This window comes from Thunnus maccoyii, chromosome 18, assembly GCF_910596095.1.
Source record: "Thunnus maccoyii chromosome 18, fThuMac1.1, whole genome shotgun sequence".
Classification (NCBI taxonomy): domain Eukaryota; kingdom Metazoa; phylum Chordata; class Actinopteri; order Scombriformes; family Scombridae; genus Thunnus; species Thunnus maccoyii.
In genome coordinates, this window is record NC_056550.1 from 7,284,303 (window position 1) to 7,301,084 (window position 16,782).

General features: G+C 41.3%; 2 protein-coding genes across 3 annotated transcripts in view; both read left to right on the forward strand.

Moving 5' to 3' along the window:
* Nucleotides 1–102: 102 nt before the first annotated feature.
* On the forward strand, nt 103–3,728 carry kpna2 (karyopherin alpha 2 (RAG cohort 1, importin alpha 1)). The gene is made up of 11 exons (XM_042392480.1): nt 103–207; nt 425–537; nt 644–784; nt 1,285–1,373; nt 1,484–1,752; nt 1,871–1,965; nt 2,148–2,411; nt 2,539–2,772; nt 2,941–3,123; nt 3,211–3,360; nt 3,473–3,728. The coding sequence occupies exons 2-11, from the start codon at nt 481–483 to the stop codon at nt 3,560–3,562; spliced, it is 1,572 nt and encodes a 523-aa protein (XP_042248414.1). The 5' UTR covers nt 103–207; nt 425–480; the 3' UTR covers nt 3,563–3,728.
* A 2,588-nt stretch (nt 3,729–6,316) lies between these two features.
* The window catches only part of smurf2 (SMAD specific E3 ubiquitin protein ligase 2), a 52,106-nt gene continuing 41,640 nt past the window's right edge, over nt 6,317–16,782 (forward strand). The window contains exons 1-2 of one of the 2 annotated variants that reach the window (XM_042392306.1): nt 6,317–6,544; nt 6,759–6,862. In XM_042392306.1, coding sequence (XP_042248240.1) covers nt 6,811–6,862 — 52 coding nt within the window. In that variant the 5' untranslated portion in view covers nt 6,317–6,544; nt 6,759–6,810. Of the gene's footprint in view, nt 6,863–16,782 lie in introns of both variants that reach the window. The other variant, XM_042392307.1, reaches the window with a different exon arrangement.

The window sequence follows — 16,782 nt, forward strand, 5'->3', positions numbered from 1 at the left end:
CTCTGACTGGTCCAGAGTCAGATTCACTCGCGATGTTGTGAGGAGTGACGTCGCTTCCTGTGCGCTATGTGACGTTTTATGAACAGTCCAATGAACGGAGGCGGCTGGATGCTTTCACTCGAACAGCCCAATCAGGAGGCTTTGTTGCAGGAATTTAAAGGTCTGTGCGGCTCTTTCTACGTAGTACAACTTCTGCGAGAGAGTCAGGTAAGCGTGTACCGACAGCTTATGTAGTTTTATAGAATTGAATGTATTTTTCTGCAAAAGAATATACAGTTTGATGTTTTTCTGAGCTGTTTATTATTTATTCAACCTGAACTTGCTGACAGTGGGGCTTTTTAATGTCAAACAGGCGGATATTCGGCATGTTATAGTATCACGAGGCAGCTACAGGTAGTTAACTTTTTTTTAACTCTGTGTGCAGGAATTACTCCACAAAACCTTATTTCCACTGCTGCTTAACTTCCCCGTCACCTGAAAATGTCTGAGAACGTCGCTCGTCTGAACAAGTTCAAGAACAAAGGCAAAGATGCCAATGTAAGTTTTTATCCCGAGCATGTCCATTTACTGCTTTTTTTCCATCTTATCTGTATCGTTAGTGGCACTAACACATGTGTGACTCTGTCTTTAAAAAAAAATACAGGAGCTCCGACGCAGGAGGGTGGAGGTCAACGTCGAGCTCCGCAAGGCGAAGAAAGATGATCAGATGTTCAAAAGACGAAATGTGGCTGCATTTCCTGAGGAGGCGACTTCCCCTCTTCAAGAGAAAAGCCAAAACAGTCAGGTAAGCCTTCAAAGCCTTTATTGAGATTAAGGAAAGGATCTTTTTAGTTCAGTGGGGTGCACAAATTAACTGAATACAAATTCACTTGGAGAAGAAAACCAAGATGCAAGAACACATCGAGTTTGAACACTTGTACAAGGCAATAACACCACTATAATCTAATAGAATAGTCACAAAACAACATACTATATGTGGCTGTGAAGAGTTTATTCAGCTGTATGGTGATCTTTGAGACTTTTAGTGTCACTGAAACTAAATATATTTTGTCTCCACATTGGTGCAGTATAAAGGGAAGTTGGACAAAATAAGAGGAACCAGTATCAAGATGTCACAAACAGTGATGTCTCCAAATTACCACAGTTAAACCAACTCCTTTCTGACAGATAGGGGCTGGTTGGAAGAGATATTGCATTTGTTTATAATGTGTAATATAATATACAGCCTTTCATCTATCCTGTATTCATCAAAATTCATGACTCATGGTTTGTGACAATTGACAGACTTCCAGGCAGTGGACAGTTGAAGAGATTGTCGCTGGAGTGAACAGCGGTAATGTTGAGTCCCAGCTCCAGGCTACGCAGGCTGCACGGTAATATAAAATAACATTAAAGAACACTGCACATTGAGCTTTACTGCAAAGCCAGAAACAATACAGTATTGTGACAATGACTCACTTTTATTGTATTGTCCCAAATGCAGGAAACTGCTGTCACGTGAGAGGCATCCTCCCATTGACCAGATCATCAGTGCTGGCCTGATCTCCAAGTTTGTTGGCTTCCTGGGGCTGAAAGACTGCCCTCCAATCCAGTTTGAGGCTTCCTGGGCTTTGACCAACATTGCCTCTGGGACATCAGATCAGACAGCTGCTGTTGTGGGGGGCGGGGCCATCCCTGCCTTCATTGGCCTGGTCACATCCCCCCACCAGCACATCAGCGAGCAAGCTGTCTGGGCCCTAGGAAACATTGCGGGTAATTGACAGAATATGTTTGGGTGGGGGGTTTGTTGTTTTTTGGTCTAAGTATGCTCATGACTATTTGGTTTGAAGAAAAGGTCATATTCTGTTTCTGCTTTTGTTCTGTTATTTAGGTGATGGATCAGGTCTTAGAGACAGGGTCATCAAGCATGGAGCTGTGGCCCCTCTAATCAGTCTGCTGGAAGTCCCTGACCTGTCTGCATTAAATGTGAGTAGTTTGTATAAAATGTTTTTTTCTAATTATTTAATGACTTATTTGAAGTGTTCAAAATTCTCACCTTATGCGCATATATTAACTGCATTTATTCTCCTTGGTGACCACTAGGGGGCACCCTAACTCAAACAAATGCACTGATCCTTGCCCTCCTCTTTTACTTTACTTCTTTGCAGCCTGGCTACCTGAGAAATGTGACATGGACACTGTCAAACCTCTGTCGCAACAAGAACCCCTACCCTCCTATGACTGCAATCCAGCAGATCTTACCCACACTCATTCGTCTCCTACACCATGATGACAAGGAGGTGTTGGCTGACGCCTGTTGGGCTGTTTCATACCTGACAGATGGCTCAAATGACCGCATTGAGTTGGTGGTCCAACCTGAGCTAGTTTCTCGTCTGGTGCAGCTGCTTGGCTCTGGAGAGCTGTCTGTCATAGTACGTATGTTGTCTCACTCATGTGATGATATGCAGTTCTGGTAGCCTCTTTGCATAACTCATATGTTGAGCAGCTCCTTAGGCTCTCACGGTTAGTAAAATAACCTCTTTCACCCCCTTTTTTCAGACGCCCTCACTGCGTGCCATCGGCAACATTGTGACTGGTACCGATGAGCAGACTCAGATGGTACTGGATGCCGGGGCCCTGACCATATTCCCCCAACTGTTGCGCCACAACAAAGCAAACATTCAGAAGGAGGCGGCCTGGACTCTGTCCAACATCACTGCAGGGAGGGACACCCAAATCCAGGAGGTCATCAACGCAGGCCTCGTTCCGCACTTGGTTGATGTGCTTGCGCGGGTATGATTCTGAGTTTTTGGTTGGATTTGTTTCACTGGGTTGGTTGGGGTGGGGATACTTCATTTTTACCTGTATACTGTTGTCAAAAGCAGATGCGAAGTCAAATAGCTGCCATAGAACAAATGGATCATTACTGACTGACTTATCCTCCCCTACTTTTTTCTGCAGGGTGACTACAAAACTCAGAAAGAGGCTGTGTGGGCTGTTACAAACTTCACCAGCGGGGGCACTGTCGAGCAGGTGGTTTACCTTGTCCAAGCCAATGTGCTTGAGCCTCTCCTGAATCTGCTCTCCTCCAAGGACAGCAAGACTGTCCTGGTCATTTTGGATGCCATTACCAATATCTTCTTGGTAAGTTTGTTTGTCATGGAAAAAGTTGTGTTAGTTTTGCCAGACCTGACGTGTCAACATGATGTCTTATGTATGCTTTCCCATCAGGCTGGGGATAAAATTGGGGAATCAGACAAGCTGTGTCTAATGATTGAAGAGTGTGGTGGTCTGGACCGGATTGAGGCTCTGCAGTGTCATGAGAATGAGATGGTCTACAAAGCATCCCTCAACCTGATTGAGAAATACTTCTCTGGAGAGGTAAGTGTCTTTTAAGACATTTGAACAGATTTTAATCGATTTTTTTTTTTTTCTTCTTTTCTTTTTTTGCCAATGAGTGTTCTTACTATTTTTTTTCTTCCTGATTTTAAAGGAGCAGGAGGTGCAGTCTGTGGTCCCAGAAGCAACCTCTGATGGTTATGCGTTCCAAGTTGGTGAAAACCAGAGCACTTTCAATTTCTAAATGACTGTCTACTCTCAGCTATACTGTACCCTCATCTCTACTATTTGTCCGTTATTCTGTTTGTCCATTGTTCATGTAAATGTGGAGTTCTGATTTTGTATGTAGTGTACATACTGTTTTAACATGATTGATAAAACATGATTGTAAATAAAGATGTCAGATCATGTGCTGGGTTTTTTTATTTTTTTTATTTAAATCTTATTCAAACACCATGAAGTAATTATTGTGAGGATAATGACTTGGGATTATGGTACTTAAAGGTCAGCTGGTGTAAACTCACCAAAAAACTGTATTATAGATGTGGTCTTTTTTTTTGTTAATGAATATAAAATTCAGATATTGAACCCTGCAGATTAGTAGGAAAGTATGACTATAACTGAAAGTAAGACAGTCAAATACCCATAATACAACAATATGAAGAGGCAAAATATATATCTTACAATATAACTGAAATAGTACATTTGCAGTCATTTATAATTACAAATGTTTTTTTAAAATAGCCTCTATCCATAAATGCCAACATATCTTGAAATATATTTCAATTATCTAATGTGTTTTGAGATTCACTGTTCAAATAAGGAGAAATCAAAACTTAAGATTAAGGTTTTGGGCTGTGATTAACTGGTACTTGACCAATCACTGTCAGCCTTTGTGATTGATTCTTTCAGCTCTACAGTCTGCTGACCAAATTGGCATTTTATGACTAGTAATTGCCAATATGGTGGCGAGCAATATATCCTATGATGTCACAAATTCTACATCCATTTTTTTTAAAGTCTGTCTTACATGAGATCTTTGATAATATTCAAAATGATGTGCAGTAACCTACAGGAGTCAGAAAAAACAGGCACTTTGTTTCTTTTTTTTTTCGGCATTGATTACCCTAACACAAGTTCTGTTATTTGAAGAGATAAAGATGAAAAATTGAACATTTTTGAGCAATATGGTTCAAATCTGTTTGTCCAAAACTAAATCTGCCATCCAGTGCTCGGTTCTGGTTCTATCTTCTCAGTTTGCTACCTGTGGAAAAGGCCATACATCTATGGTTCAGACCTTAGAAAAGGCTTTTTACAGTAAACTGAATAATTTCTTTATAATAAAAGTATTAAGAATACACAAATTTGACACATGTTATTCAGGGGTGGACTTTACCATTAGGCAAAGTAGGCAACTGCCTGGACCCCCAAACAGCTATAGATTTATTATGCTGTTCAGATATGAAAAATATTGAATCATTTTACTATTCTAACTCATTGTACCCCAAAATAACTTACAAAGCTCCCCCAAATCACTAAAGCACAAAAAAATGCAACTGTGTACTAATTACTTACTGTGTGCTTCTACTTCAGAGGAAAACATTGTACTACTACATTTACATGACAGATAAATATTACTGGTTACATTGCAGATTCAGATTTTACTGGCAAAATATAATGAAATATGATGCATTATTATTCATTAAACTATCCGGCATTATGTAAGAATGAAAAGCTCCACTCTGAACACAAATTAAGTCAGTTAAATACATTGTGCTAATAATACCTCTTTTTCATACTTTTAAAGATCCCTTCCAGACATGTTTTAAGACGTATATAAAATACTCCACTGTGAATAATAATTTGTGTCTGATATGTTTTTTCCCCACAAAAAAAGTTAAATTATCTTGTTAAAATCCTTAAAATGACATCTACTCCTTCTCCCCCATTAAAAGTTCTACAATCTATAAATATATTTAATTTCAGAAGTTTTCCTGCTGGATGTAAGATGTCTCCTACTTGACTGTAAAGTTCATTTGCAGTGTTTGTGCACTGGAGGCTTTAAGTCTCCACATCACACTTGTGTAAGTTGAATATTGCACCAGAATTGGTTTCCAAACTAGTTGTGATGTCACAAATCATGATAGTAGGCCCACACCTTAAAATCTCATTTTCAATGAGCTCAGAGAAACTTTCTACTTTCAGCATTGTATACATTTGATCCGGTTAGTTTTGGTTCCACATTGTAATTATGTAAGCGCACAGACAAACGTGAACCAAAAAAAAAAGAACATATTCAAAACTTATTAATTTCATTGCCACTATAATAACATCATTATGGCCAATCCAGTTGAAGCTGGGGAAGATTACACCACCTTAATGGGTGAGCTTGTTGGGCGTGTGCCCAGAATGCTATCCAGGTCGTCATAAAAGGGATATTTGTCCTTCTCATTGGTTGACTCATCATTTTTTTCTCATGACATCGCACACCTTAGTAGTGGTTCTCAAAGTGGTGTCCGGGGACCACCAGGTGTCATTGAGGGGGTTCCCTGGCAATAAGGGGAATAATTTATTTTCACTGTAATTCCATATGTAACACAATGACAGAATTTTTTGGTGATGGATTTCATACAATTTCTGTAATTAAACATCTATAAGCAAAAATCTTATCAGATTGGGGACCTTGAAACAAAATCTTATCAAATGTGTGTAAGTTTAGGTGTCCTTGACATGAAAAAGTTTGAGAACCACAGCTTTAAGTGCTCTTAGTTAGAGAAAGGGTGAAAATAAAGCAAGACAGAGTTTGCCTGGTGTCCTCAAATCACTAAATCTGTCTCTGATGACACTGTCCTCATAAATGAAATAACTGTGGTGGTGAAAGGGGTCCTAGAGTTCTGTATATTCTGGCTACGCCCCTGTGTAAAGTCATAAATTGTCATAAACACAGGGAGTGTTTATTCATGCCATCAAAGTAAACCAAGGACACAGTGGGATCTGTGTGTGAATTGCAGCTAGGTGCCACATGTTGAGAGAGAAATGTTTCACTCCCCCAGAGTGTGTTGTCGTCACTGGTCAGCTCCTAGCAGCAGCAGCAGCCTCCTGAGGTGGGATCTGCACCGCAGGACTCAACAGTTCAACTCTGGACGAGCGGAGAGGAGGCACAGGCTCCTTCCGAAGATGTGAAGACAAACACCGCGTTACAGCGCCGCGACTCCCAGCTAGCTCGGTTATACGTTTTTTTTTCTCGGAGAAATAATTTCTAGTGAATGCAGTTTGCAGCAGTGCAACACTTTTTTTTAAATTATTATTATTTTTAAATCTTTTGCATTTGTGAGCTCTCGCTATGGCAGTTCAGTCCACATCCGGGCCACAATGCCTTGACTCCATTATTGTCTAAAACTGGCGGAGAGGTTGATAAACCTTGTCATTTTTTTTTACAGTTAACGTCACATTTTTATTATTACGTGCAGTAAAGGCTGGAACCAAGAGGAGATGTCTAACCAAGGAGTTCGGCGGAATGGCCCTGTGAAGCTGCGATTAACAGGTAGCTAGCAATGCTTTTAAATCCCCAAGTAACGCTGTATTCCCCCCACACACACTAGCTAGGATGGCTCCGTGTATTTGCTGGATATGAACAGTTCCCATGGGTCATGGAGTTGGCTTACCGCCGGTTCTGTCTCCCGTGATTTCCATGATTTTGTACAGCTACAGTGTATTTTAAATACATGTTGTTTTACAGTGTTAAGCTAGCTAATATTAAAAAAAACTGAGCGGGTGTACTTGTAGCTAGATAAAGCTGAATGTGGATATTATTGTTCTTGGAAATAGTCTGAACCTTGTGATTGTCGCCAGTAACCACCACCAGCTATAAGTCGGGTCCCGGAGTAACGTAGCTAGCTGTATATTGTGTTGCCCTTCCATTGAGTTGATTGTCGCTACAAGAAACCAAAATGTTAGGTGATATCTTCCATTTCTATTAATTTAACCTGTTTTATTGATGTAAACATTAGCAGTGTAACAGTGCTGCCCAACTATCATACTGTTCTGCTGACTGACGGACTCTCACAAAGTTGGCTAGCTGTCGTTAGCTTAGCTAGATAGCCTGGCAGTTAGCTATAATCAAGCCTTTATGCCAGAACAAGCCTCGGCTGAGACGACATGCAGCTCCACAGGTCACAAGAGTCTGCAACTGCCACTGAACAGTGAGCAGTGTCCCATAACTGCCTACTGACGGACAGCTGCCTCCTTTGTTAGTGTTGTTACAACAGGTCACTATTAAGTTGTATTCCTGCAGTATAAACAGCATCCTCCAAAAAGCAGCTCTGCTCTGAGTTGAGCTTTAACCAATGAACAGTTCATACTTCTACAGTTTTAGCCTCTCTCAAACACTTTTTTTAGACTGAGTAATGTGTTATGAAGTAACCTGCAGTTGTGCTGGTCTGTTTGGACATCTCCCTCTCTCCCTCCCTCCCCTCTCTCTCTCTCTCTCTCTCTCCCTCAGCTGTTTGGTTTGTGCCTTTTCAACACAAACAGCAAAAAGGTTTACATGAGAGCACACTGTTTTGACTGAGAGAAGGGGCCGACAGCTGCCCTTTTTGATGTACGTCCAGCATCTGACCTGAATCAAATTCCAGGGCAGTCTATTCTATCTGGAAGTGCCAAATTAAATATTTAAGCTGGTGCTGTTTCTGATAGGAATAAGTGGAGACAACAAGGAGGGATCTTAATGAGATGGATTTAATGAGCTGGAGATGCTAGATGGCCAAGGACAGCAAGCTTTCAGCAATGTTTTTTAACGGTTGTCGTAAGTCATCCAGGGTTCACTGCACAATGAGAAGGGTTTTGCACAAAAATTAGGTACCAAGCATTCATAAAATGATATAACAACATACACTCAGTAGTTGAAATTGAGCACTTTTAGGTTGCTTTGCTTCCAAAGTAGTTGTCATTGTTTATTAATTATGTGCACAAATTAATCTAGAAAATCAATTTTGTGCGTTTTGCTACAAAATTTTAATTATGTTTGAATTGTGTTTATCGTGATATTATAACCTTTTTATGTAGTTATTGTTGACAACTAAGATTGCTAGTTTCTGGTCCCGCTTTGAAATTTCCAACCTGTTTTACTTACTTGGTTACATTCTTTATCAGTCAGTGATGCCCCTCAGAGGGATGCCACTTTTTAGTACACTCGTTTCGTGTTAAAATCTAGACGAGTCCGCTAGACTGTGAATTAGTTTGTCACTGCAGTTTGAGATGGACCGCAGTGGTCTCCTGGTGGAATGTTAAGAATGTGAGTCCACTGTGGAAAAATGGCGAGAGCGGGACCTCACAGACCACCTCTCCTCTTGATGCTGAGTGACACTGTACACCCCTCCAGACTAAATATCACCCCTGTTAAAGAAAGAACAATAGAAATTCACCATTTCTTAAATATTGAATTTGCTCCTCTGACAAAAATCTTTTTTTATGACTGCTTCTCTCTCCCTCTGTACATTTTGTCAGTGTACTGAAAATTTCTTCAAGAATTATGTAATATTGTGCCATGTCATCCACATGGTCAGCCCTGTCTCATAGCTGAGCTCACTGCCTTTCCCTTTCTGTTCTCCAGCTTGGAGAGTAGTGCAAAGCAGGACTGAGAGCAGGAGAGGAAGCTCTATAGGAAGGCAGCCGTCTGGTGGTAAAGCCCAAGTGCTTCATTACACACTGTCATTATATGTTTCTTTGTTTAGCGCTGCACAGCTGTGTATACTGGGCTGATTAAATTTCTGCATAGAGAGTAATGGGCCCGGAGAGTGTCATTGCGACATTGTAGCTGCATGTTGTCATCTGTAGTCGCGTTGATTTTTGACACATAGCTGCCGATGAATTTGTTTCCAGGCAGGTTGTGAATGATGAGCTGCTACATTCAAACAGGCCTGTAGCTGTTTGTGCTGTAGGCGTCTCTCCTTGCTGACAACCCCCCTGTCCATTTGAACCAGATGTTGCAGATGTTTGCCAGCTATTAAACTGGAAAAATATGGCAAGCAAGCTGCTAAAACTAACACTTGGGGTGAGAATTGCCCCTTGACTACACGGGACAGGTTTCCATTATAGTCCACAGCTGATCACTCTTAAATTATGTGACACACAAACACAGCGAATGGCATAACATGCGTGATCCACCGAGTCAAGAATTACATCATGAAGTCACGGCTCATTGCTTTGTCTGATCATTCTTAAATGCTGTCATGCAGACATAGCTCATGGCATAATTTCCATCACTTTCCATGCAACCATAAATTTGATGACAGCAGAATGCCAAGTCACAGTTTCCTCTAATATGATTTGAGACTTTGCAGAAAAGACAGCGCATCCCTCAATCTGTTACAAACTGTCTGTCACATAGAAGTGAAATCAGACTCACAAAAATCAGTGAGAGATGTTCTGTCTCTGCCTTTTTAAATACAATTTTTGCATGTGCAGTAAAATTTAAAAAAAAAAATAAAAAAAAGAACTGATGTTTGTTTTTGAGTATGCTGATGTGATTCTGATTCTTAGTGTTTATTGCCGCTTTTGTCTTAGCTTGGAGTTTACATGTGACTTGTTAAGCATATGGTTTGCTCATCTGAATTCTTTGGCGCGGTGCGGACCAGCGAAGAGAGCTATCTCAGTGGGATTCCCTAGAATTCTCCATTCGCATTCCCACCTCTTCCTCTCTGAGTCACTCCTGTTCTTTCCGATTGTAAGCTTCTTCCCCCCTCAGACCGAGTCCAAAGTATATTTCACACCCACCCTTACTAACTGAGCTTCCTCCGCACTCTCTGGTTCTCTTTTTGTCTGATGGACTCTCTATAGGTAGTTTTGTGTATTTTTTTCCATTTGATCAGCTGCCATTGCAAATTAACAGGATTTCTACAAATAGAAGTGCCTGAGCTATTATTTTCGATGAAATAGTTTCAAAATTTCCCTGCTCTGTTCCCTTGTGAGACGACTGACAGTTGAATGGACACAGATGCTGCTTGAGAATAAAACAGACTTATTTTAAAGATGCAACAAAGGCCTTGGGGTTTCACACTGGCCCACTGTGTGGCTTTGAGTGAAAGGCTTAGGTCTCTCCTTTTTAGTGCGAGCCCTCGCCTTTTCAGTGCAGCTCGGTCTGACTGTAGTCTACAGATGGGGTCTTTGGGTGTTGGATAATTGAAGAAGAAACCCCCACAGCTGGGCACAGATGGGGCTGTGAAGGCACAGGACCTGATGATCAAGAGAGGTTTAATGTGGTCTGAGCTGGCGCTCGGTACATTCATGTGGTCTCAGTCAGAGCCATTTTTACAGATTGGCTGTATGGAAGTGATTTAGGTTCATCTGGGTGTTCAGACAGGATACATTGTTAATACAAAGTGATTAGCTGGATGTGGTGAACTGTTGACTGGACTGACCCATCATGGACATGAATTTCGAGCAAACATTTTGCATGTAACAAGATGTGAAGGAAAAGAAAAATTCTAGCAGCAAAAGGCCTGGGAACAAAAGGGGTGGGGGAATAAAAAAGGTAAGGTAACGAGCAATTATTTCACATCATTTGTAAACATTTTCCTTCCCCCTGCTGAGAGCCTCCCATAATTTTAAATTGTTCCATCAATTAATTGACTGGCTGGGGTTGGCTTTCCTGTTGGTTCAGCTGCTCTTCAATGAGGACAAAGCCTTCTGCGGTTGCTCTGCCCTCAACCGCCGCCAGCAACGGCCCGGAGGAGACCAGATGTAGCAGGGGGGAGAGAGAGAGAGAGAGAGAGAGAGAGAGAGAGAGAGTGGGCAGCTTCTTAGAGAGGAAGTGCTCCCCAGACCCGAACACTTGTCCAAACGTCACCCCTGACAGGTGGGGAGCAGAACAGTCCAGAAACCCTCCCCCTTTGAGGTTCCCCTGTAATAATAAAGTGAAGAATTGCAGTCATATTACTCAGCAGGATGTTAGACGTCTTGTGTGTTGCTTATAGCGCTGGGTGGCTTACAGGTCTATCATGTCACTGCATTATAACAGCGTGCCATGGCTTTGATTAGTGGGCGGCATGTGTGGTTTGGGGAGACTGGCTCTTCCTGCTGAGTAGAGCATCAACACTTCAGAATGGCTGCTTTGTAATATTAGCAACAGACAATATTTTCCTCCGTCCACACACCCTGTTTCATTTGGAGCCTGAAAGAACAGAGAAAATGACCCACCACGTTCTCTGTTTGACTGTCCTACAGCTTCTGTTGACTGGTGATTTTCTTGGATGTAGTTTTATATTATTTGTTATTGCCTCTCTTATCACGTGGTGCTCAATGGAGAGAGTGTAAAAGTCATCACAAGTTCATGAGATGGGACTTTGTTCGTTGATTTTTTTCCCCCCTCATGCTTCCTCTCGTTGCAGTGCTTTCATACTGCTTTTATCCACTGAGAGGGAATCCAGCTGGGATCTCATGGTAACCGCTAAGCTGCGTTCAGACCGAAAACAGCCCCGCGTTTAAAACAATGTGAGGGGCTGCGTTGATGGGAGAGTGTTGTTTAAGGTACCGGTGAGATGGTGAAATACGAACCTGGAAGATGAGTTGAAACTACGGATTATTATGTTTAAACGTTTTATCAGACACCAAAATACAGCAATTTGTAATAGTCACAGACAGGATTTTGCAACTCTGGAAACTTCTAGCGGAGGCAACTGTTTTATCTTTACTCACAACGAAACTTCGAAAACACGGCATTCACATGAAATGTGCGCTTGCATGTATGTGATTGGCCAGTGCAGCATCTTGTCCTGATGACGTTGCGTTATGTTGCTGCGAAAGTCGAGCCAGGTTCAACTTTTTTTGTATCTCTGTGTCGGCACACCCACTGCGTCAATGCACTGCCTCCAGTCAAATGAATGAGAGTGTGTTTTTTTTTTTTTTTTTAACACAGCGTCACTCTGAACACCATCTCAGCTGCAGTCACCAGAACATCTGCAGCACTATTTTCAAGCCTGTGAAATCCATTTTTAATTTTTTCTGGATTCTGTTTTAATTTATCCAAATTTCTGTTTTAATTTTTCTTTATTTTTTGTCTAATCATGGGGTGGATGAATAAAATTTCAATGTAGTCATACTTTGAATGAAATGTGTATATATATTAATGAATTTGTAATGATGCAAGACAATATTTGCACTATTTTTTTAATCACAGAAAGTGCTTCAGTACACTCAGACATGAGCATGAAGAAGTGAAATGGATATGTAAGCGCTATGGCCTGAAGTAATCCTTCACATTTTTATGAGTGATTACATTGTGCGCTTATAAAAAATAATAATCACAAAATCACATTGGTGAAACAAGGCTTATGTTGAAGGGATTTGAACAGTGATTTGGACATCCCCTCAAAGTCCAAACCACTAATCAGCTGTAGGAATGGGTGTCGTTTTTATCATTATCTTATCTATCTAATCTATACCCTTATCAGTCTGGTTTATACTCTTACTGGTTGTTTGGTGGTTTTTTGAATGATGTTATAAAAAAGAATAAAACCAGAACAGGATTAGAATTGATTTATCTTTTAAATATAACTATATGTTGTTTCTAGAGCAGCAGCAGTAAAGTTTACAACAGCAAAATCATTATGTAAACACAATAATATGTCACTGGAAACAAATCTAAACTGTCAATAAAATAAATAATATTCCTGACATAAAATACTCAGTGAAGTTTAGAAAGAATGAGGAAGTGTCAGTCTTTCCTCCTCCCTCTGCTGCTGCTAGGGGAGGGAGGAGGGGCTGGTTTGAAGAGTGGGTGGGTGGGTGGGGGGGTCTGCCGTCTCAGCCAGCAGCTAATTTGCCACATTTTAAGATTTGTGGTAAACTAAGCGACAGACAGCTTCTGTTTTAGCTTGTTCATAACAATTCGCTACAGACAAAACAAGTTGAAAATATCACTTCTCTACATGTTGATGCTTGTTGAAGAGGTGTTTTGATAAATTACTCTTATTGGCTTTTACTTGCGAAACTTTTATTGCACTTACAGTGACAAGTGTTGAGTTGTTGTCGACTCAAGTGAAACTTTTATCTTTCACTTCACCTGGTTCACCTGGTTCACTGTCTCCACCGTGGCCTCTCTGCTGGTTGCTCTGTGTGTGTGTATGTGTGTGTGTGTGAGGAGCAGAGCACTGCCCTCGGTGAAACTCCAACACAGACAGCAGAGGACAGAAGCAGCACGCCTGTAAATAACACCAAAACATGGTAGAGACTTTCATCATAGGTTTTTTTCTGTTCATTTGGCTTAGGTGTGTGAAAGAATGCTTATGTGCTGCGCCTAAATCTTATAATGGTGGGGAAAACCCTGATTTTTATAAACTGTATCCACAGTCTGGCGGCAAATTCCACGATATTCTGTGTTTTACAGTTGATTCCATTTTTATTATCAAATTCCACAATCCCGTCTGTGTTTTCTACAATGCAGAAATCATAGGGCCCTACCTGTGTGGTATCCTGTACATATCAGCTATACTGACCACAACTCATCCTCTGGTTATTCAATATACAGACACACATTTATACTCTAATGTTATATCATTCTGTACCTTTGCACCCTCCTGGTAGTGTCCCTCCTCTCACACCTGAAAATGTCCTCTTTTATGTAGTCATTATGCTGCAAGTTAATTACAGTTCATAAAGAATCCAAATTAATGTGCTGCGTCGAGCCAGGATGAGTCATATGACTTTCTACATCTCAATATACACCGTCCCACATCGCAAGCTTGCACTGCTCGTGTGCCTTCGTCTGCACTGTCAGGAAAAGAGTGCCGAGGATGAGAGTCCCGTTGGCCTCGGAGAAGTGCTAATCCTCCTGGGTGGTTTGGGAAAGACCTGCTTCAAAGGCCTGCTCTTTTAACCTGGCTGTGGTGGTTAATGGGTCAGAATTGGATTAGCGGTGACTGCGAGGGGGGGGGCTCCAGTGAGAACTAAACTGATTCTTGTCCGCAGGCTCTTCTCCTATCATTTCTGCCTGGCTGTTCTCTATGCTGTCCCTCCCACTGCCCAAACCCCTCCATTTCTTGCCTATTTCCCAAACTAGTGCTCCCTTTGATGTTAGAAACTCCACTTGGGGGTGTTTTTTTTTTTTTATTTCTTATCAGACGCGGCTGCATGCATATCCAATGTCGGCGAAGAACGATGTTTGACTTTAGATGCTCTTAGTTTTCTTCTGACAGTTTATACAAAGAGGAGTATACTCTGCTTTAGACGTTTTACATCTTGTTTTATTGACTAGTTGACACTTAGAGCATTGCGTGTTACTGTCACTGATGCTTTGGAATAAGTAACTTGCGCTAATAAATTGTGATCACATAAAAAGAATCAAGCTTTCTAGGCTTGCATAATATGGAGAAAACATGCAGTGTGTTTTTGGACATTAAATTAAGTCACACAGTACATTACAAAGATTGGATCATTTTCGTTTGATGCTGTGTTGCTTTTATGACATTCCCTTGGCTGTTAATGCAGTTTCAGTCACATGCTGACCATGTAAGTGTTCAGTTACCCACCAATTAAGGGTTAATGAGGGGGTGATTAATTCCACAGTCTACACAGTTGATCTAAACTTAGATTTCTTTTTTTTTTTCTTTTTTTTTTTTTTGGGTGCTGTTCAGTTTGAAAATTACACTGGAGAAACAGACTTAGTCGCAGATCCGATGAAGCAGAGTGAAAGGAGAGCGAGAGCTGCCAGCTTTATGATTTTAAGCTGTTCCTCAACCACAAGACCTCGCTGTTCCCAACAGGAATGAAGCTGCCGTTTGCAGTGTTTATTGTGGACACATGCATACTGCAATGGTGATGAATGCAGTACATCTGCTGCTCTAAAAAAGGCCTCACCATCTCACATTCATCAACTGTGTCACGACATCTCTGGCTTTTGTGTTGGTAGGAGAGACAAGTGTAGTAGTGGCAGTCCGAGGCCACGATGGCGTGCTCGCTGGTCTTTTTCTCTTATCGTTATACTGGTCAATGTTTCACGCCTCTCTGGAAGGTTAAGGTCGTGGACCAGTATGCCAGGAAAGGCCTCTGCTGTCACATTCCACTGTGGATACGTGACTGAAGCTATGGCATTAAGCTTGTTTCCTCCTCCATTTGTTTGTAGGGATGTCTGTGATTATTATCATCTCTCAGCAGTGTGCCCAGGTGAGATCACTCAGCAAGTTTGCACAAAGTCTCATTAGCTCTGATAAATATCCACATGCAAGGGTTGTTTCACTTTCCCTACAGACAGAGGTTGAGGCAGGGTGGCCAGAATGTTCCTGCCCAGCTGTCTGATGGAGGAGAGTAACCTGAGATTAATTCTTCGACGTGCCGGCTCTGCTTTAAACCTGGATGGACACGGGTTGATACGATTAACTCTGTAACTCTGACTAACCTCAAGCAGATGGGGGTGTCTCAAGTCTCCAGTGTTACTGGCTTAAAGGTGGGGGGTTTGGTGCAAAAGCCGCAAGACGCCAACAGCTGACAAGAGGCGTCTGTCCATGCCTGGACCTGACGTTTGAGCCCCTTCAGTCCTCTGAGGAGACAGGATCAGAAGAGAGATGTTTATATTCACACCGGATCACATTTCAAATGGCATCTCTGCTGAAGTTGAACAAATACACCAAAGGATTCCTGTGTAGTAAAAAAAAAAAAAACAGTCTGACTGCATATGCACAGAGGAGCAAATGTGATATTTCAATACTGTTTTGTTTTTTTTGCTCCCTAATGCTCTTGCTCTAGATGTAAAAGAATCCTAAATATGCGCAGCAGCCTATAGGTAGCCAGTATCCATTGTCTGTTTGTGATGACTCTTGAGATCGGCCTTGATGATATAACTGTCTGGTTGATAACAGTTTGCGTCTCAGGAAATTCATTATGAAACTTAACTTCAAAGATGGGGAATACCAAATGTCTGATGATTCAGCTTTTCAACAGATGCTACAGAAACCTCAAGTTGGTCATGTTGGGAATTCTCAGAAATGTAGTCTTAATATTTATTCTTACAAACTTAATTATCATAGCGAAAGCACTTGATGTACTAATGTCGAAACCTTAAGGCTAAAAGACTTTGTTAACCAACTTAGAAGTTACTTACACCTTGGTTTCCCACGACTGAATGAAATTATTGTTCAGTTTTTGGATAAATAAAGAAACTCAGTTCAAGCTTGTGACGGTCACATGTAGCACCTCTACACATCAACACATTTTGCGCTCAGTCTAACTCAATAGCAGTGAAACTTAACCTCAGCATGACCCTTAAATATTGCTTTATTAGACAATCCAGAGGCTCAGAGGGATGATTTCATCTACGCTTGGCTAAATTTGGGACAGACATGAAACATGTCCTGTAGACACGCGCAACCCACTTTAACCATGACTCCTTGCACATAGTAAAAGCTGTTTATGGCATGCACCTGCACACAACTGCATGCGGTCATGGGTTTTGATCAAGGGACCACCATTGCA